The 21,461-nt window shown below is 43.4% G+C and overlaps 1 protein-coding gene across 1 annotated transcript in view; it reads left to right on the top strand.

Moving 5' to 3' along the window:
* PTPDC1 (protein tyrosine phosphatase domain containing 1) overlaps nt 1-18,453 on the top strand; it is a 91,921-nt gene extending 73,468 nt beyond the window's left edge. Inside the window, exons 5-10 of the mRNA XM_040407420.1 lie at nt 446-564; nt 2,470-2,607; nt 8,162-9,381; nt 11,023-11,208; nt 12,972-13,082; nt 17,272-18,453. Of these exons, the coding sequence (XP_040263354.1) occupies nt 446-564; nt 2,470-2,607; nt 8,162-9,381; nt 11,023-11,208; nt 12,972-13,082; nt 17,272-17,358 (1,861 nt within the window). The 3' untranslated portion in view covers nt 17,359-18,453. The remainder of the gene's footprint in view (nt 1-445; nt 565-2,469; nt 2,608-8,161; nt 9,382-11,022; nt 11,209-12,971; nt 13,083-17,271) is intronic.
* Nucleotides 18,454-21,461: the final 3,008 nt, after the last annotated feature.

The raw sequence follows: 21,461 nt of genomic DNA, 5'->3' as shown, positions 1-21,461 counted from the left end.
CCGCGTATGGCCATCATAGCGCTGTTGCCGCTGCCTCTAGACGGAGGCTGGCAGCTTTTTTGTTGTTTGTCTATCCCCACTTCTGCTCCTGACGAGCCTAAAAATGGCGAAACTCATATTTTTTTTTTTTATATATATTAGCTTAGAATTCTTTCCCCTGTTCATATTTTAATCAAGTTTAAATAAAGACGTAGTTTTAGTAGTCCTATCTGTGCCCCTTAGTACATTAGACTAAAACTTGAGCACCGAGAACGTGGAGCATAATATAGAAAATAACGAATCCACCCACGTGTCCTTAAAAAAACAAAGTCGCCCTCCATCACAAAGGTAGCTACGTGTTTGACCTATATAAAGTTTGACCTAAAATCTCGTATCCACGTCATAAAGTAGAAAACACGCTAATATTAAATGTGCCCCTGATTCTTGTTTACTTCTATTTCCAAAGCTGCGGTATAAAAACAGTAATTAACCTGCAGCGCCCCGGGGAGCACGCGAGCTGTGGGAATCCTTTAGAGCAAGAAAGTGGGTTCACTTATCTTCCGGAGGTCTTTATGGAAGCTGAAAGTAAGTCTTATCCTGCTGTTTGTTCCCATTAATTATGAAACGGCATCAATTTGAGCTGCTGGGCGAGGAGCGTTGTGTAAGAGCCTACATTTGTGTCCGCCGCTCATTGCCCGGAGTAATTGGAAAGTAAGTTCCACGCTGGGTTGTCACACATGTTCTGGACACTGGCTTTGTTAAATACCGCCTTTCCTTCCTGTTACATTGGCCGTGCTAAATGTATTGTGATTAAATCTATATAGAAAGGAATTCCTATTACAGTGTAGCTCAGAAAATAGTCTTCTGGTCCTGGGTCACCCATAATAAACGTCAGGGTTACTATAGCAAAATTTTGAATGGTTAGTATTGGATCACAAACCCCTCGACAGATCATTGAGCTGAAGCTGATTCCTCGCTTTTTAAAGTCTGCCACTTTTAGGGAATTGCATTGTAAGCGATTGTAGCTATATTTGGAATCTCTCTCTTTACAGGTAGGAATAATGCTGCATTTTAGTGGGCTGTAGAGAAGCCGCCAAACTGACGCCCCCTTCCAGGCAGAGGTGCAACTTCAGCCAATGGCTGCAGAGTCGTGTCAGTGAAAGGGGGGGGATCTCTTTGGCAACTTCGCCTGTACAGTGGCGTTAAAGGGATTTTACAAAAATATAAGCTCATCCCCTATACACAGGGTAAGGGATAAGCATTTGGTCGGTGGGGGTGTGACCGCAGGGACCAGCACTAATCACAAGAATGGGGGTCCCGAGTTCCCCAAATGAATGGAGCGACACTCGAGCATGTATGCTACCACTCCATTCATTCTCTATAGAACTGCTGAAGATAGCCGAGTGTCAGTGTGCATGCTTGACTATCGCTTCATTCATACAGAGGGATAGAGGTCCCCTTTTCATGTCATTGATAGGAGGGTCCTAGCGGTGAGACCCCCACTGTGCAGATGCTTATTCCCCATCTTGGGCAGATTAAAAATGAATTATCATGGCACAAACCCTTTAAAGAGGACCTTTCACTGCTCCTGACATACCTGTTTTAATGGCTTCTTACATCCCCCATGTAATAACAATTCTGGAGCATCTATTCTCATATCTCTATGTTGTGCCATTCCTGTATTATTTCTACTAGAATGAATTGCCAGCAGTCTGCAGTAAGGGTACAGGAGGGCGGTAACCAGTTGGGGGTGTGTACCTGCACAGTCTGACTCTATCCAATCAGTGCTGCCATTTTCAGACCGTGCAGGTACACCCCCCCAACTGGTTACCTCCCCTCTGTACCCTTACTGAAGACTGCTAGCAATGTATTCATAACTTCTAGTAGAAGTAATAAAGGAATGGCACAACATACAGACATAAGAAGAGATGCTCCAGAATTGTTATTACATGGGGGATGCACAAAGCTATCAAAACTTGCAATTAGGGGATCATAGTTAAAGAAGGAAAAGCCCTGGTATCTAGTTAGGAAATAGGCTCAGAGTTTCACTTTAACTTGTTGACAAGGCTCCTGGACAAAACGCTTGTCATGCTTGTCACCCTTATTAAAGGGGCTTCCTATTGATATGCAATAAATGTATGTGAGGAGGACCCCTTTAAATGTTAGATTGTGCAGTGAATCCATGTCCTTCCTCTGAACAGCACAATAAAACAACCAGCCGCTTGAAAAGCCATAATGATGAATGCTGGGCCTAGCAATTAGGATATAAGACCCTTTTTACACCTCCGAATTATACCGGTAGTCACATTTCACACATTCCGCTCTATTCACCGTCAGGACGGCTCCCTGTTCTGTGGCTCCTTTGTCATAAATGTGTTATCTCCCCGACCACTAATTACCAGGTGTTCTCTATGTGAGGCCCCAGTACGTGTTGTGTGTGAATGCTCCTCACACTTCAGGAGTCCAAAAAAGTCTCTTTTTCTCTTTCAGTCTATTTTTATAATTTTGGATGGAAAGATTATGGCGTCGCCTCCCTGACAACCATTCTCGACATGGTCAAGGTTATGTCTTTTGCCTTACAAGAAGGAAAAGTAGCTATTCACTGCCATGCTGGGCTTGGGCGGACAGGTAAGGTGGCTCTGTGGAGTGGTAGTCCTTCCGGTGACCTGTAACGAATTCTATACGTTAATACGGCTGCCTATACAGCTTCCATGAGAATGGTGACCCTGCCTAGTTGTAGTATGGTAGCGGAGGGGCAATCTATTGCTGCATAACTTGGCAGAGATATCTAGTATTTCTGGAAAGAGAAATAAAGTACACTCCTTGAAAAAAATACCGCACCCAGGTGGAAATGTCGGATTGCTGCAAAACTCTCCATGCCGTTATGTCTCAGGGCGGATATATAAATGATTATAGGTGTGGTCTGATTAGACACTAGATCTTGCCACAAGAGGGCGTAGAAGGGCTTCACCTGCTGCCAGAGGCTACTTTTGGGAAGTGTACCCCTTAGGGCTCGTTCACACGACCGTGCCGTTTTTTGCGGTCTGCAAATTGCGGATCAGAAAAAAACTAATGCCGCCCGTGTGCTTCTCACAATTTGCGGAACGGAACAGGAGGCCCATTATAGAAATGCCTTTTATTGTCCGCAAAACGGACAGGAATACGACATGCCTCATAATTTTTGCTTTGCCACGGAACGGATGCAGACAGCACACAGAGTGCTGTCTGCATCTTTTGCAGACCCATTATAATGCATGGTTCCGTATACAGACCGTATAAGGAACGGCAAATACAGCCCGTATACGGAACGCAAAAACCGTCCCTTAGTGAGAGATCGTTGACTGCTAGACATGCCTCTATGACGCACTCAAAGACATTGGGGAAATATACGAAGGCTAGTTTCACACTAGCTCTGAAATGATCCGGCAAGCTGTTCTGGCAGAGGAACACCCTGCAGGAGTTCATTGCATCCGACATAGCCGGAAGGGGCAGGAGCACTGCCAGGCGCCATGGACTATAATGGGACCCGGCAGGGATCCAGCCTGTTTCTGGCATTAGTGCTGAGAATCGGCCGGGCAAATACCGCTGTAAGCATAATTTTTTTGTCCAGTTGAATCACGGAACTAATGCCGGAACCAGCCAAGGTCCCTGCCAGGCCCCATTATAGTCCACAGGCTCTGGCGGGGAAAGGTAGTGTCCGGCAATGTCGGATACAGTGAACTCTGGCAGGCTGTTCCTATTCCGGATCATTTTAACACTAGTGTGAAACTAGTCTAAGACTGATGTTACAAATTCCAGTCTTAGTAGAAAGTCTGTCTGCATTTCCAGGTAGTCCGTGCACCAGACTTTCAAGTCTACACCAGCTGTGGCATAGGTTGGAACTATTATTTACGCCAGTTCCTGGTGTAAATGACAGTAAATCTGGTGGGCTATGGAGGCCCGCCCATTTTTCTCACCACTTTTAAAAAGTGATGAAACAAGTGAAAAGTCGCAAATTATTGCGCAATTATAGCATATGTCATAATTTTCAACTTTTTTGTGCCACAGTAGTGGCGTAAACACTTTAGTAAATGTCCCTCATTTAGCCCAGTTGACGGACTTTAACAGGGGGCACATCATTGCACTGATAGAAGCCGGATGGTCGTTTCCACGAGTAGCTGCCCTCTCGCCTGTTCTGACCCAGCTGTTAGAAGGTGTTGGAAGCAGTGGTAATGCTCAGTGGTTATGGCACACACACCGTGAACAGGCTCCAGACAGGCCACGATAAAACAGGATTGTTTGATTCACCGATAAACACGAGCAGCGACCACAGTTTCGTTGTCCACCCTCCAGACACAGGTGGCACCTTCATTACACACAACCCTGTCTGCCCAAATGGACTGGAACTGTATCATCTTCAGTGATGAATCCAGGTTCTCTTTGGGATCCCATGGAGGTCAGTTTTAAGTATGGAGGCCGCGTGGGGAGCGCTTCAACCCTGCCTTTGCTGTGGAGTGACACACTGCCCCTACTGACGGTGTGATGATCCGGGGAGCCATTGCATAAGACAGTCGGTCACCCTTAGTAGTGATACGAGGGACACTAACAGCTCTGCTATATGTGCAGGACGTCCTGTGACCACGTGTTGCCCCTCATGACAGGGCTTCCAGCTGGCATTTTTTTTGCAAGGGTTTTCCCAGGAATGTCTCCACCAAATTACGCGACACTTCCTTGGCCTCCTGGGTCACCAGATTTATCGCCAGTCGAGCATTTATGGGATGAGCTGGGATGCAGTTTCAGCAACCTACGAGTGTGCGGGGTCTACAAGCCCAGCTGTAACATCTGTGGTCAAATGTGCCTCAGGATACCATGAAGAAGCTGTATGTCTCCTTGCCCAACCGTATCTCATCTTGTGAGGCTAGAGGCAGGGTCCTAGAGCCCCCTTTGAATTGTAAAGCTTTCCCCAATAATTGTATTAATATTGTAATCACGTACATATATCCTCATTACATTCCTACAAAGAAAGTTTCCTACAATTCCAGCAACTTCTTCTTGGTGCATTTTTTGTCAACGAGTGTATAAATATCTGAATAGAATTATAAGGAACTAGAAGAATTTTATTTTAGGGGATCATTTTAAGGTTGTCGTGTAACATGAAGATCGCGATATCGATCGCGATACTTGTAAAGGGTTGGACAACCACTTTAAATTAAGAGGCGTTATGGTGCTCAGAGATCCAGATAGGTGCCAGGAACTGGGTCACTTGTCTACTTCTCCCAGCAGAGGGCAGCACATGAAGGACATTTTTCAGGTCTTTACTGTCTGCAAGCGGTAATGCAGTATCAAACACCTTAAAGTCCTATTACCTTCTGTAATGGCTGCATAAAGCATTGTATTTTATGGAAATTAAAGACATTAGTGCCGATGTAAAGGATCATAGGCATAACTGTTTTAACATGCCCTGTGCCATATGGATTTCTATACCACATCTCTGGGTGAGCAGTAGAGTTGAGCGAATCTGCCTTTTGGCAGGTTCAGGTTCGGGGTTTAAGTGAGTTACGTAATGGATTGCGTTCTCACGGAATCCATAACGTAATTCAATGCCGGAATGCTTTTAGAGGCATTCCGTTTTGCATGCCGTCATAATACAAGTGTATGGCCAGCAGAACAGAACCCTCGGAGCTGGCCATACACTTGTATAATGCGGCATGCCGGCACTGAATTACGTGATGGATTCCGTGGGAACGGAATCCATTACGTAATTCACTTAAACCCCGAACTCTAGTGAGCAGTAAGCGACCGCCAAGTGGTGACAGTGAAATTTTTATGTACAGGTGTTTTTATATATTTTCATTTACATAGGACTGTCATTTTTAATCATCTCGCTCTTGGAGGGGTTTTCCCACAAATTATATTTATTGTGAATTCGTGCCGAGATGAAGTGTGTGAGACAGACACTAATAGGTGGGTGTCCATGAAGTCAAAGTTGTAGGCAATAAATGCCATTTTTGGAGAATCCACCTTAGGCCGTTGTTTTGGTCCGCAGCCGAGCCGCAGTTTTTTGCGGCTTGGATGCGGACCCATTCACTTCAATGGGGCCGGAAAAGATGCGGACAGCACTCTATGTGCTGTCCGCATCCGTTGCTCCGTTCCGTGGTCCGCAAAAAAAATATAACCTCTCCTTGCGGACAAGAATAGGCAGTTATATTAATGGCTGTCAGTGCCGTTTTGCAAATTGCAGAACGCACACGGACGCCATCCGTGTTTTTTTTCGGATCGCAAAACACACAACGGTCGTGTGCATGAGGCCTTAAAGTGGTATTCCTGGAACATACATCGACATCTTGTCCTGAGGTTAGCCACCAGTGTATGACCATTGACAAAAGGGAACAATGTGTTATTGGAGGGGTTCACCTTTGTTTTAACTCTTGGTAGTAAAAGAGGTGTCTAGCTTTTTTTTTTAAATCTACACCCCAGCCAATTGTACTTGCTCCCCGCCACTCCGCTCCTACTCCCAGCCTCCCTTCACTGGTCTATTGGTTCCCGTCTTTCAACCTCTGCATGGAGTGCTCCTCTGCAGCCCATGACTGGCCTTAGTGGTGATGTGTCCTCCAGCGTCACATCACTTCTGGTTCACGTGCCGCTTGGGGACACATCACCGTTAGGGCCAGTGACTGGCAAAATTGACAGACGAGGAGTGGAAAAATGGTGAAGAGAGCCAGGGATCCTGAATGGAGCGGCGGCGAGGTACAGGGGACGGTTGAAGGAGGGGCAACGTAAATGAAAAAGAAAGGCTGGACAACCCGTTTAAGGTGGCTTTACATAAAATCTGCCATTTTCAGCATTACTGACCATCTAATGTGTATGGCAGTCTTCCGACTCTCCTCTGATGGTGGAAGAAGGGTGGGTCATGCTGGACTTCAGCATGCCTGGTCCTTTTGCATTTAAGGGATATAAACCTCTGCCAGAGGAGTTTGGCCAGCGGCTTATTACCCCCACCAAACTGAGAACACCTGCAGCTTGGCCAAGCCATAGGCACATGAGTCGGGGGTAATAGCTGACAACTATCTAAGGTTTATGGCCACCTTTTGGTTCCTACTAACCATCCCTTTTTACAGATCGGTGCCAATGTAGGCTTTCTAGGGGTACACTGCCGAGGGACTGGCTACTAGGGGTGCACTGCCGGTCAGCCCCATTGATAAGGCTATAACTGTTAAAAAGGTATCCTGGTTTTAATGATTATTTACACAATAGGATGTCGAACAATTTTCTAATTTACATCTATTTAAAATTTTGCTGACAGACCTTTATTATATTCATGTATTTGCCTGTCCCTAAGAAGAAAATGGTACAATCCATTTTAGTCCTGCAAAATGGGATTATGAGATAGGACTAAACATGGCGTCTGTGACCCTCATGTGACCTGGCTTTCAGTTAACTACCCAGGTATCTCAAAGGGTGACTAGTAGTGTATTGGGGGAACAGAACATGTACAGTATATACAGTAGTAGAGCATCTCATGTCTGTCAGTGTAGAAGCAGATCTCTGTGTGTGCTATTTGTTTGTTTTTATATACACTAAACTTTATTAACACGATAACATCACCTAGAGACAGGCAGCCATTTTACAAATCACTACAGACAGGCACATAATGATGTCGTTACTGTAATAACCACAATAAAAGTCATGATTCCACCACTAGTCCTATTTACTTATCACATACATGTGTCCTGTGTGCTGACCCAGCACATGTATGTCATGTAACACTGCTTACTGAATGTCAGGGTGTAAAGAGTGTCACACGACTGATGGGACTGATACATGGGTTATACCATTCTTCTGCATATAGGGGTCAACCATCTGATATAAGGTATGTATGCAGAATTTTAAATACATGTATATTAGAAAATTGTATTATTTCCTATTATATAAGCAAATAAATAAATAAAAAACTGGAATACCCCCTTAACATTGCTGATCTTGAATGACATTAGCGAGCTGGGTTGGCACTGTGCTGCCAGCAGAAACCGTGAATAGAAACTTGGCAGGAGTCACTCTATGCCGTGCTGCATTTCAACCTGCATTAGTAATCAGATTTTTCTAAAGTAAGATTTGGGTGGAGAAGTGAATATTTCCATTTTCACACATATATCTTTGTATAAATTCTAAAGCTGCCATTAACCTGTCATTCTCTATCTTCCAGGTGTGTTAATTGCGTGTTATCTAATATATGCCACTAGGATGACGGCAGATCAGGCGATTCTTTTCGTACGTGCAAAGCGACACAACGCGATTCAGACCCGAGTCCAGCTCTTATGCGTCCGAGAATTCACCCAGTTTTTAATTCCACTGCATAATGTCTTTTCCTGCTGTGACCCCAAAGCCCACGCTGTCACTTTGTCCCAGTACTTAATTCGACAGCAGCACTTACTCCATGGGTATGAAGCGCGACATCTGAAATATGTGCCAAAAATTATCCACTTAATATGTAAGGTATTGATAGACTTGGTCGAAAACAGGCTGGTGGTAGAGGAGCAGATACTGGATGTTCCAGATCTCTCTGCCGAAATCGAGAAGACAGTGTCTCAGCTCTCCACAGAGCAACTCGATAAAGTATTAGGCTGTGACATTGGGGCCGTGGATTCCCTGACTCATTCAGTCACCACTGCAGTTTGTTACGGGGTTCATGACTCAGTATTGTCCAGTGAACAGGAGTTTGACCCTTTGTGGAAAAGGAGGAACGTAGAATGTCTCCAGCCTTTGTCTCATCTAAAGAAACGTTTGAGTTACAGTGACTCCGACCTGAAGAAGGCAGAAATCCTTCTTGAACAAGGTGAGACTCCGTGGACAGAACCTTCACACATAACTTTCTTAAGCAAGTTAAATGAACAGTTGAGATCAATTGTGTCAGGAAATGAGGATGCTCATCCTTTACCCACGCCAAATTTGAAGAAAGATGTGCCCACTGCATTCTCCTTCTGGAGTCAAAGTAAAGTTGGTAGCATCGATGTTCCTCGCGATTGCTCCCCTCTGTTCTACAGGCCGAGATTTCTCAGGGAAATACAGAGAAGCCGCACTTTTTCCTTAGGATTTTCTTCACCGTTAAATGGCCAAACAGGATTGACGGACTCACAATTCTCAGCGCCAAGCATAACGCCTCAGGACACTCCAGACTGCAGTTGTGTCTCCGGAATCAGCAAAGTCCTGGACGATGAGAGTTCCTTGGTTGATGACAATAGTGAGGTGACCTCTCCAAAGGTGACATTTTATCTTGGATGTAACGAGACACCAGAAGTCATCCCACAGATTGTCCTCCAATCTGAGTTAAACCTGGAGGCCAGAAGATTGCTGACTGCTAATGCCCTTGCCAATCTGGAGTGTGATAGTGTGGAAGAGATATCCGGAAAAGTCACCATGTGGCAGGTAGTGCATTTTTTTAAATGATTTTTACTACTTTTATTAGATTATACAGTACAGACCAAAAGTTTGGACACACCTTCTCATTCAAAGAGTTTTCTTTATTTTCATGACTATGAAAATTGTAGATTCACACTGAAGGCATCAAAACTATGAATTAACACATGTGGAATTATATACATAACAAACAAGTGTTAAACAACTGAAAATATGTCATATTCTAGGTTCTTCAAAGTAGCCACCTTTTGCTTTGATTACTGCTTTGCACACTCTTGGCATTCTCTTGATGAGCTTCAAGAGGTAGACCCCTGAAATGGTTTTCACTTCACAGGTGTGCCCTGTCAGGTTTAATAAGTGGGATTTCTTGCCTTATAAATGGGGTTGGGACCATCAGTTGCGTTGAGGAGAAGTCAGGTGGATACACAACTGATAGTCCTACTGAATAGACTGTTAGAATTTGTATTATGGCAAGAAAAAAGCAGCTAAGTAAAGAAAAACGAGTGGCCATCATTACTTTAAGAAATGAAGGTCAGTCAGTCAGCCCAAAAATTGGGAAAACTTTGAAAGTAAGGGCTATTTGACCATGAAGGAGAGTGATGGGGTGCTGTGCCAGATGACCTGGCCTCCACAGTCACCGGACCTGAACCCAATCGAGATGGTTTGGGGTGAGCTGGACCGCAGAGTGAAGGCAAAAGGGCCAACAAGTGCTAAGCATCTCTGGGAACTCCTTCAAGACTGTTGGAAGACCATTTCAGGGGACTACCTCTTGAAGCTCATCAAGAGAATGCCAAGAGTGTGCAAAGCAGTAATCAAAGCAAAAGGTGGCTACTTTGAAGAACCTAGAATATGACATGTTTTCAGTTGTTTCACACTTTTTTGTTATGTATATAATTCCACATGTGTTAATTCATAGTTTTGATGCCTTCATAGTCATGAAAATAAAGAAAACTCTTTGAATGAGAAGGTGTGTCCAAACTTTTGGTCTGTACTGTATGTATGCTACATATTTACATCTGATTACATACTGTATGTTATATACATTGGTACAACTCCTAAGGCTAGGTTCACACTTGCGTTGTTGTTTTGCGATATTGAGATCTCAATACCGGAAAAAAAACATTTCCGTTTGGTCCTCATGCATTCTGAATGGAAAGAGGTTAGTTCAGGATGCATCAGGATGTCTTCCGTTCCCACAGCATTCCGTTTTCTGACCGGACACAAAACCACTGCAAGCTCATAAAAACTAAAAAAACGGATCCGTCACTGAAAACAATGTAAGCCAATGGTGACCGATAAAATACTGGATTCCTCACCCATTGACTTCCTAAGTATTTAGTGACAGATCTGTTTTTTTCCATTTTGATTTTACACAACCGCATCCTAACGGAACCGACGCATCCTGATGTGCAAAATCAAAAAGGATCCGTTTAATTCCGCAATTGAGATCCTCTGCCCGATCTCAATACCGGAATTAACAACGCAAGTGTGAAAGTAGCCTAAGCCGCGTGTCCCTTTAAAAAAAGAAAAAATAAATCAGTATGACAGCTGTTGGTACTTGATTGATAAATTAGGCACAACTTTCATATTTTTGGTTAAATCTTTGTATGGCAATGTGTATATGATCTCTGTTCACTTCCATTCTATTAGAAAGAGCTAAATGCTAGAGAAGCAGCCTGGGATCGGATCTGCGCAGAGAGAAACCCTTTTGTCCTAACCAATTTAATGTGGTCATGGCTGGAACAGCTGAAAGAACCGGTGATCACCAAGGCGGGTGTGCATTTATTAGCAAGTTATGGCAGCCACCCAGACAGCGCCCTCTACTTGCTGGAAAAGGTAACTGCCAGTCATGCTTATTTTCCTTTGAAATACAGATGTAGCACACTTGGGGAGTTATCACATGTAGTTAACGTGTTAGGACTGTGACTCTTTACTCTGCTACATCTGTACATTCATGCATCGGGAATGTATTGAGGATCATATAAGGCTCTGTTCACATGTGCGTTGGAGGCTTCACAAATTCTGTCCAAAATGCAGGAGAAAGTAGCGCAGTCCTATATTTTCTGGTAAAATGAGCGTTGCCATGACAGAAACCCAATAGACCCAATAGACCAAATAGTCAGTGGGTTGCTTAGGGTGCTGTTCATACGACAGGACAGAAAAATGAAAGTGTGAACGCAGATGTGAACATAGCCTTAAAATAACTAGGAAATTTAGCAATTTTCACAATGAGAGTGAGACTTCCAGGGCTGCAGAGATCAATTCTCAGCAGTCATCTCATTATCATCACAGGCATGATTGCAGTGGCAGGTAACACCTTTTTTTATAAAGCTAAAGGCGGATAACATAGGATCTGCCTTTGAGAAGGGGTGTTGGTTTCAGTTTCCCTCCTCCTGCAAAGTGACCCCTGCATAGGTGAAGGGCCTGACCTCAAAACACCCCATAGAAATCAGTTAGTCGCCTCAAGACTGCGGTTTTCTGGCGTCCCCCATAATCTGATAAACTGACAAACTACTAGCTTGCTTTCCAGTGAATGCAATCATTTATTAAAGCCAGAGACTTAAAATGCTGGTAGTAGAGATGAGCAAATTGACTCTCGGGAGCTGCACACTCACAGCAGCTGCCGCCTAAGCCAAATTTGAGCTTCAAAGGTGGTGCAGGGAGGTGTAAGTGCGACATGTGGCTATAGCTCTCGAGATGGTGCCAGCCACATTAGATCTATGTCAGGCAAACCCTCTGTGATTTCAGCGTGTTTGGCCAACCATCGAATGTCTCTGGGGCCTCCCAACTCTTCCTTGACAGCAGATGTTGGGGAGATGAGGATCGTTCAAGTCAGATTTCAATTGCCCAGTTTGAGGGAGAAAAGCTGCAGCCAGAAGACATGTCTGGCAGCTGCTTTTTTTCCACCCTCCAGGGGCAGACTGGGAACTTAAAGTGGCCCCAGAGGGAAGCAAAAGGGGCCCCAAGTGTGTAGATGGGTTCAAAATGACTGAAGGCAAGACCAACACAAGTAGGCAGGGATAACAGAAGTAGGAGGGGCAGCAATACCGTAGTGCAGCTCAAGATACCGCCCCTGCAGAACCAGAATACCGCCTCAGCAGAACCAAATACCACAGTGCAGCACAAAATACTTCCACCCTCACCGTTATCCTGAGGATGCAATAATTTCATTCAGGAGGGCACTTGCGGCCAGGTGTATAAGTACCTGATGCTCCTAGCATTAATTAATGCTGACAGCCTCAGATTGTTATATACACGGCTGGCGGCCGAAAGAAGGGCTCTGACGGCCCCCTGGGCATCGGCCCACCATGAAATTCCCCTGTAGGGTCTATGGCCAGTCTGCCCCTGCCTCTCTCCATGTACCACATATGCATGTTTGGCTGAGCCGAGCATGCATATTGATGGGAGGATCAGGAGAGATAGCCATTGGCCGAACTAGTGCTGGGCTGACAGTTGCCTCGTGTGTATGACCAGCTGTAGTTACGACTTAAAGGTAAAAGTCAGTGATACTACATAGACCCTGAAGGCTCGTGTATAAATGGCTGTCCGGATGCTGAACATGAAATGTACTAAATCGGTTGGTATCTCTTTAATTGTAGGGGCAACATCAAACCATCTTGTGCATTCTGCAGTGTGTGAGTAACCTGCGGCCTCTCCCCTCCGAGATAGAGGATGCAATACTGACACGAATGATCGCAGCTTTCACTATGGTAGGTACTGTGGGGGGGGGGGGGGGCACTATCAAAATAAAATTCTCAGGTTATAGAGAAGAGATACCCACAGCTGTTGGCACATCCTACATGGGATATCTGAGAATTTGCAACTTTTGCATAGTAAATCACTTCACTTCATTCATTTTTGGATCTATGGTATGACAGTATGCCACCAAAATCATTTGCAAAGCACACAGGCTGGCAGCAACAAGGTATGCCATGCACTATATTATTTCTGATTTTCATTTTATACATCAGTCATGGCATGGACCCTTGAAGTGGTGAGTGATGTGATCGTGGGTATTTGATTACATTTGTGGGCACAGCGGGAGTTTTGTTATAATATGGATAACCCCTTTAAGCAATGCCAAATACAAGCAACAGATGGGCTCATGTAACATATTTTCTTTCCGTGTCTGTTCCGTTTATTTTATTTTTGCGGACTGTATGCGGAACCATTCACTTCAATGGTTCTTCAAAAAAAAAAAAACGGAAGTTACTCCATGTGCTTTCCGTTTCCTTATGTCCATATGGCTGTTCCACAAAAAAATAGAACGTGTCCTATTATTGTCCACGTTACGGACAAGGATAGGACTGTTCTATTAGGGGCCAGCTGTTCCGTTCCGCAAAATATGGAATGCACACGGACGTAGTATGTATTTTTTGCGGACCACAAAATACATACAGTCGTGTGCATGAGCCCTAATACAATACTTTTCTTGTTTTATACTGTACATTGCCTTTCACATATAGGCCTCATGCACACGACCGTTGTGTGCATCCGCGGCAGTGGTTCCGTTTTTTTCCGCTGACCCATTGACTTTCAATGGGTCCGTGGAAAAAATCGAAAAATGCACCGTTTGGCATCCGCGTCCGTGATCCGTGTTTCCAGTCCGTGAAAAAAAATATGACCTGTCCTATTTTTTTCACGGACAACGGTTCACGGACCCATTCAAGTCAATGGGTCCGTGAAAAATCACAGATGCGCACAAGATTGTCATCCGCGATCCGTGTCCGTGATCTGTGTCTGTTTTTTCCTATCATTTCAAAGGCAAACTTGACTTAGATTTTTTTTTCATTTTTCATGTCCGTGGATCCACCAAAAATCAAGGACCCACGGAAGAAAAAACGGACACAGATCACGGAACAACGGAAACCGTTTTTGCGGACCGCAAAAAAAAACCGTCCGTGTGCATGAGGCCATGAGCTGGGATTTCCACGCAGCCCTGTATTTTTAACACTAGGTTTCAGGCCAGACTTTGTACAAAGTTAGTTAGAATTATTCAAGTTACATCTTAAGGTAGACGTGCTGAACGGCGTAGGCCAAGCACAGACCACACAGAAGATGGACCCCGTACCTTATATCTGGCCCGGGGCCACATAGAAAGCCAAGGGGTTCAGCATCGAAAATAATCAGTGTTGGAAATGAAGAGTCAAGTCTATGAAAAATACTAAATACATTAAAGCTAAATGCTTCCATATGCTCACAGTTAGTGAACCAATTACACAGTTAACATTCAGTTACGATTAGGGTCAGGTCTTAATGGTGTAGGTCTAGAGGGTCCAGAGGTCACAGTTGCACCTGGACTTAAAGGGTATGTTGGCATTTCATAGCTGTTACACAGTAATGTGATATTAGCCAGAGCTATCTAATTATACAAATGAATACTTCATTCTCATATCTATGTCCTACGCAGTCATTGTGGATGATGGTTGGGAGGAAGCTGGTGTAGATTCTGCATTGGGGGTTTGAGCTTCCTGCTGAGCCACTGGAAAAAAGCTAAATGATCTGCCCCGGGGGAATGTGGCTGGAATGGAAATAAGACTAGTTCTTCATATATGACCTACTTTGTAAGAGGGTTGTGTCCAAGGCAACTGCAGGAAACAGCTAAATCTTCAATTGAGGTTTTATTTCAAAATCCAGCTAATTCTTTGAAGCTGAATCACCCAAATCAGGTCTCATCTAGTAGAGATGAGTCCATTGGGATTTTTTTTTTTTCTCCCATGGAAAAGTTGAAGGAAAGTCATATTTTATGTTACTTTTATGAAAGTTTCCTGCGTTACCTGCAAAGGCTAACACTGGCACTGGGGCGCCCCCTCTACAAGCAGCTAATTGGGAGAACCCCGGGCATCAGGACTTCCTGTAATTTCATCCCGTTTCATCTCAAAATCTAAAAGGAATTCTGTGTAATGAAAAGTTATGGACGTGCTGCCACTGGAGTTCATTATGGTGGAAAGTGTGGACTTCAGATAGTTCTTTAGGACTTTTTGATGTCCTCTCCTTAAGGTGCCCATACACCATCAGTAGCCGTCAGACAATGGATGTCTCTCCCATACACATATATGCTCAGTTTAGATGAGAATGTATGTGTTTTCAATGAAGAAGGAGGCGAAAGTTGCTGCCAGACACCTCTAGTGGTGGCTTATCTCCTGGGAGTTCAGAAGGATTTGGCAAAAAGATTACATTCATCTGCTTCTTCTCTCCCCCAATAGGCCCTATCCTTTGTTCTCACAAGAGTTAAAAAGATTGTCATATTGATGGCCTACCCTTAGATCGGCAGGGGTCGGCTCTGGCTCCCGGCACCCCCGCCTATGAGCTGTTGAAGAGACCACGGTGCTCTGGTGAGCAATTAGGCCTCTTCCTAGGCCAGTGAAATCAAGTTCATTGGTCACATGACCTAGACGTAGCTCGGTCCCATTTCAGTAAATCGGGCTGAGTAAATTCGGTGGACGGTGCTGTGCTTGTAAGCTGCGAGGAGGCAGAGGAGCACCACAGCCTGTTCAAACAGCTGATCGGCAGGGGTGCCGGGACCCTCTTCAGTCTTATATGGATGACCTATCCTTAGGACAATCCCTTTTAGCCACCACCACAGGTGTCTAGTGTTGACTTATTCCCCATTGAGACCACAGTGTGCATTTGTATGAGGGGTGGGAAGAATGACTGACAGCTTTCTATGGTGTTTGGCCATCTTTAGGATAGGCAAAATTTACCGGTGGGGGTCCAATGTCTGGGGCCCCATAATCAGAACAGTCAGGGGTCCACGGCTTTCATTGTTTACACAGGCATAGCTGCTTGTCTGTAAGAGCGGATGTGCTTGGTACTGCAGCTCGTCCCGTCCACTTGTCACTTTTGCAGAAATAGGACGATGTAAATGTATAGAAAATAATGACAATAACTCTTTAACCCCTTCCTCACCAGGCCATTTTTTTAGATGTAGCAATGGGCCTATCTAACTGCAAATAACTGATTAATTTCTGAGCCAACCTACATGTATTTGATATTATTTTTCACGGGACACCTTAGACCTTTCTTTTGTGTCATTAGATGATGGATATATATTTTTTAAAATGTTTAAGGAAAAAAAACTGAAAATTATGAAAAAATTATATTGAAAACTATTACAAAAGGTTTCAAGACAAAACATATCTAAAACTATTACCATTTGCTTGTACCCTGAAAATGGGCGCTAGACTTCAAAAGACTGGAGCATATTTTGGATTTTGACAGTCTATTTTTCTGTTGCTGGTTCTATGGCACCGTACTACCAGAAAACTGTTGTACAAAAGTTACATGCCCCTTCAAAGTGACTTTTTTTATGTTGTTCTCCTAAGGTATTCATCTTGGGGAAATTTGTACATTTTAAGGGTGCTTGAGTATTTTACGAAGAAAAAAACCCTGCTATACAAAATATAGCTTAAAAACGAATACCTTGATTTTTAAAATAAAGAAGTGTGTATGTTTGTATATTTTACACACACAAATTCCACTATACTATTGCTAAATATAATATATATATATATTTGTTTTTATGACGTGTGTGTGGGGGACAGGGGGGAGGGAGGTTTGTATGGGTGTGTACATAGTCTTTCTATGGCAGCACCAGAAATAGAAGAGTACAGCACGCATTTATGACCAGCCGCTTCATCCATTTTAGGGGAGCTCCATAGGTTACGGGTGACAACAATCTGTTAGTTCTCCCCTATCCTTGTTATAACTGGAACATATAGTCAATTCCAAACATTTGGTGCTGCTCTGACTTCAGAGTTAATATTTTTTTTTTGTTTTATAGGACTTTTTCTAGATTACAGACAAAAGGAAAACAGACTATTGCCGTTTTACTAATAGAAACCGTTACTGCACAGTATTTACCGGTGTGTCTAACCTTGAGATATATTGATTTTGCAGATTGAACCACATTCAGAAGACAGTTCTCTGGTTTATAATACCCTGAAACCAATCTTTCTACATGCTTTGACGGACATCCGAAAATAAGGACTCCAGGGCAGCTCTCCGTACACAAGCTTGGCCTTGTAACATGGAAGCTTGTGTGCACTTTTTAGGTGTCATGTGTGTTTCCTGTGAGGTTTGTGTTTACATGTTGGCTACATAAAGGGCTCAGACTACAGAGAATGTAGGAAATCTAGGTGACTTCATGTTCTCGAAGCTATTTTATCTTTTAGTATTTGTTTCTACGAAGTACAGTTCACTGTGTTTTGCAGCACCTTTATACGTCTCTGGGCCAGTTTACTATTTGTAACTAGTTGTATGGAATGTATCTGTTGTATTTATTACTATTATCGGGCATACTGCTAGCAGAACGTGCCCAGGGAATGCACTGTGAACATTTTATGTGAATGATTGGACTCAGCAGGTCAGACAATATTAAAATAGACCTACTGTAGCCCATGTAGAGCCATACATCTATGGAGGTTTGGGCTGTAATCCTGGAAGGGAATGTCCAAATAGAAATAGACTAAAAAGCCCCTGAGCTATTCATTGAGGGTGTCAAAATCCAGTCCATACTGTATGCATAGAGTGCTCCATCTCCCACAAGTATCCATAGGATTTCTTCAAGTCTAAGGGTAAGTTCACACAACATTTTTGGGAGAAGGTTTTGAGGCAGATTTCCCTGCAATTATTTTTCATCCAAAGACGGAAGTGAATCCAACAGGAAGGAGAAGTAGGAGAGTCCTACCTTTATACAGGGTGGCCCACGAAAAAGTGGCCGGCCTCCAATATCTCCAAATCAAACCGCCTAACAGTAAATCTGTCTGTCTATGTTGTCCATTGCAACCAATCAGAGCTCAGCTTTCATTTAATCAGAGCCCCGTAGGAACTGAAAGCTGAGCTCTGATTGGTTGATATGGACGACTATTAGGTAGTTTGATTTGGAGACATTGGAGGCGGGCTACTTTTTCGTGGGCCACCGTTGTATTTTTGATTCCTTTCAAATGCCCTTCTGGCTTTGGCTGAAAAACCCTGCAGGAAAATCTACCTCAAAACCGACTCCAAAAAACTCAGGAGGTCATTTATTAAGACCGGCGTTTTAGAAGCTAGTCTTAATAAAGCCCTATAGCTGGCGGTGGATCTCAGGCCTCTTCATAGCTTTGGCGGATCCTCCGCCACTTCTAAGTGTGAGACAGCTTCTGAGCTGTCTTACATTGGGACCTTTTTCTACACTTGAAACATTTGTAGAAAATAATAAATGAGACAGGCCTGCTGACCCGTGCCCTTCCCCGTCCACTTATTTAGACCTGGCATGAGGGGGGAAAGTTGCATATTGTTGCATAGTCGCAATCTGCGCCTGAAATATGCCTAATTTAGCCGTATTTCAGCTTGATAAATGACCCCCTCAGTGTGAACTTACCCTAAAAGGATGGGAAATAACTAGAAGGTTCTTTGACAGCTTATGATTGGCCAAGAAGGATATGGCTATATCCAGTCATTTCCATTGTGGTTCAGCAAGAATCTGCAGTGTCGTCATGTCAGATTCACATTTGGTGCTGATTTGCTTCTCTATTTCATCTGTGGAAAACATCTGAATAACTACAATAAAAAAAAAAAAAATTCTACTTCGCCTCCCCTTTGCCCCCGATGCTCCCATGGCAAAGCTTCTGTGGTCACCCGCCAACCTCTGTACACCTGACTTCTTGCCTTATCTCTAGGCTGCAGTCGTCACATTTGACGCAACATCCTCACAGGAGACCGGGTTGTACAGGGGACCAGGCAAGGGAGCTGCGAAAGTGCCAGGGGAAGGTAAGTATTTTTTTTTAGGTTTTTTTTTCACAATCATTGAGGTTTATTGTGGATTTTGAATACCCATTGAACCCAGTAGGGGGAATCCGCAACAAGTCTGCGACCATTCCGGGTGGGGGAAAAACTGCTGCAATTCTGTTACATGGGATGGAGCCGTTAAAGGGAGGCTGTGCGCTCTTTGTATACAGCATATGTTAGGTTTAAAGGATGATTCCCATCTTATAAGGTGATGGCCTCTCACTAGGCCATCACTTTAAGATTGGGGGGAGGTCTGACCACCCAGCTGTGCAGGAAACTGCAGCGCAGCCCCATTCAGCGAGCTGCTCTGCAGGTGAAACTTAGAAGCTGACGCAGCGCTAAATCTACGCTGTTAATTCTCAGGATCTGTGAGGGGTCATAGGTCATCACTGTATCAGATGGCTATATCCTTTTGGGCCCCTGATTAGCCCCTACTAACTTGCAGCTCTTTTGGATATCTCAGCATGGGACTGAAGGATGTCTCAGCATGGGACTGTATCTTAATATCAAAATGAAAGGAAAGCATTACAAGGGTTTTCCGGGAGTACAATATTGACGGCCTATTCTCAGGCCAGGTCACTAATATCTAATCTTTTGGGGTCCTGGGCTGCAATACCAAGCACAGCCACTATACAATGTACGGCGCTGTGCTTGGTATGCAGCACTTCAAACAGCTGAGGATTCAGACATCCTACCCTCATTAATCTGATATTGATGACCTCTCCTGAGGATAGCTCATTATTACAGTACTCCCGGAAAACCCTTCACTCACTTAGGCCTTATATTTGTAACTTTATTCCAGATTGGAAAATTTTATTTCCTATAACTTATTCTACTATATATACTATTTATTTTCATAAGTTCAGTGAATCTATTACATGCCTGGTCCTATCTTAGCCATTTATGGTTTATCCAGATTCTTCTCTTATTGATGTCTGATGAGAAGAGGTTGCAGAACCCGCATCTATTTGGTGAAAGGGGTGCACATGAGGTGGCCTTATCCAGGCAAAGTATACCTTGAGAGATGACCGTGCATGTGCTTAGCTTTCTATTAAGGTCTATGGGAGTGATGGAGGAGGCCAACAAGCCTCTGGGAACCACTAATCAGACACATATTTTATGGATAGGTTATAAATATCTAAGATGGGAACAGCACCTATAAACATATATTAGGAGAGGGGTATATAGGTATTCTGACATTTTAAATTACATTTTAATTTTTCAACCCATTTAAATATTTATATGTTTCTATTATTCATTGGTTCAGTATGTTCATGATGGGTATGTCCATTTTCAAAGTCTCAGTAAATGCTAATTTTTAACATTACCTGTATGAAAATAACCTGACAAAGCAAAGTCTTACTGTAGGCAGAAAATGCCCATGTTGTAGAATATGTACAGCTTAAAGGCTATGTACACCTTTTTAGGACATTTTTGTTTATGCTTGCATTTTACTCATTTTTGGGCAAAAATCATATTTTTAATTGGCCTTTATTAAAAATATTGAGCCATTCTGTCACAAAGGGTTAATTGTTTTTCTAACTGTGTGACTGGTCCTTTCACTTTCACTTTGTGCCGGTCATCTAATAACCCTTATTTGTAAACTACTAAGAGGTCATAAACACTTATTTAAGCCACATTCTTATCAGTAAGGTAAGAACTGAGCTATAATGAGTGTTTAGAATTTCAGAGAACAGAGATAAGGAGCCCGTCAGATAACAGAAAATCCACAGGCAGCAGCTAGTAGAGCATCTCAGCTCTGTACACAAAAAAGGACTCCATATTTTTTAATAAAGACCAATTGAAAAAAATATTTTTAGCTCAAAATAAGTACAATGCAATAATAAATAAAAAATGTCCCCCAAAGGTGTTCATAGCCTTTAAAGGGAACCTGTGACATTTGTCTTGTCTGCAGACAGCATGTTATAGCGCAGGAGGAGCTGAGCAGATTGATATTTACTTTTTTGGGAAAATATTTAGTGAAACTAATTAACTAATGTAAATCCTGGTTCATTCTGGGCTAAGGAGTCCAGTGGTCTGTCCTACTCAGTCACTGACAGCTTTTTTCTTATTAGCACTCATACAGGGAAGTCTATCCATCACTGATTAGGACACCTAAACCCAGAATGAACAGAGATTTGTATCAGTTACTTATACAGAATCTTTTTCCATAAAACTATATATCAGTCTGCTCTGTTTTTGTTTTTCTGTAACATGCAGCCTGCAGATTTGGCTGCACCTTCAACTTGATTGATTCCCTGAAGTTGTTGTCTCATGATGATCACTAGTGATGAGCGAATCGAGCTTCGGATCCAAGATCT

This window comes from Bufo bufo, chromosome 9 (assembly GCF_905171765.1).
Source record: "Bufo bufo chromosome 9, aBufBuf1.1, whole genome shotgun sequence".
Lineage (NCBI taxonomy): Eukaryota > Metazoa > Chordata > Amphibia > Anura > Bufonidae > Bufo > Bufo bufo.
The sequence above is the reverse complement of the archived record's forward strand: the minus strand, read 5'-3'. Positions and strand labels throughout refer to the sequence as shown.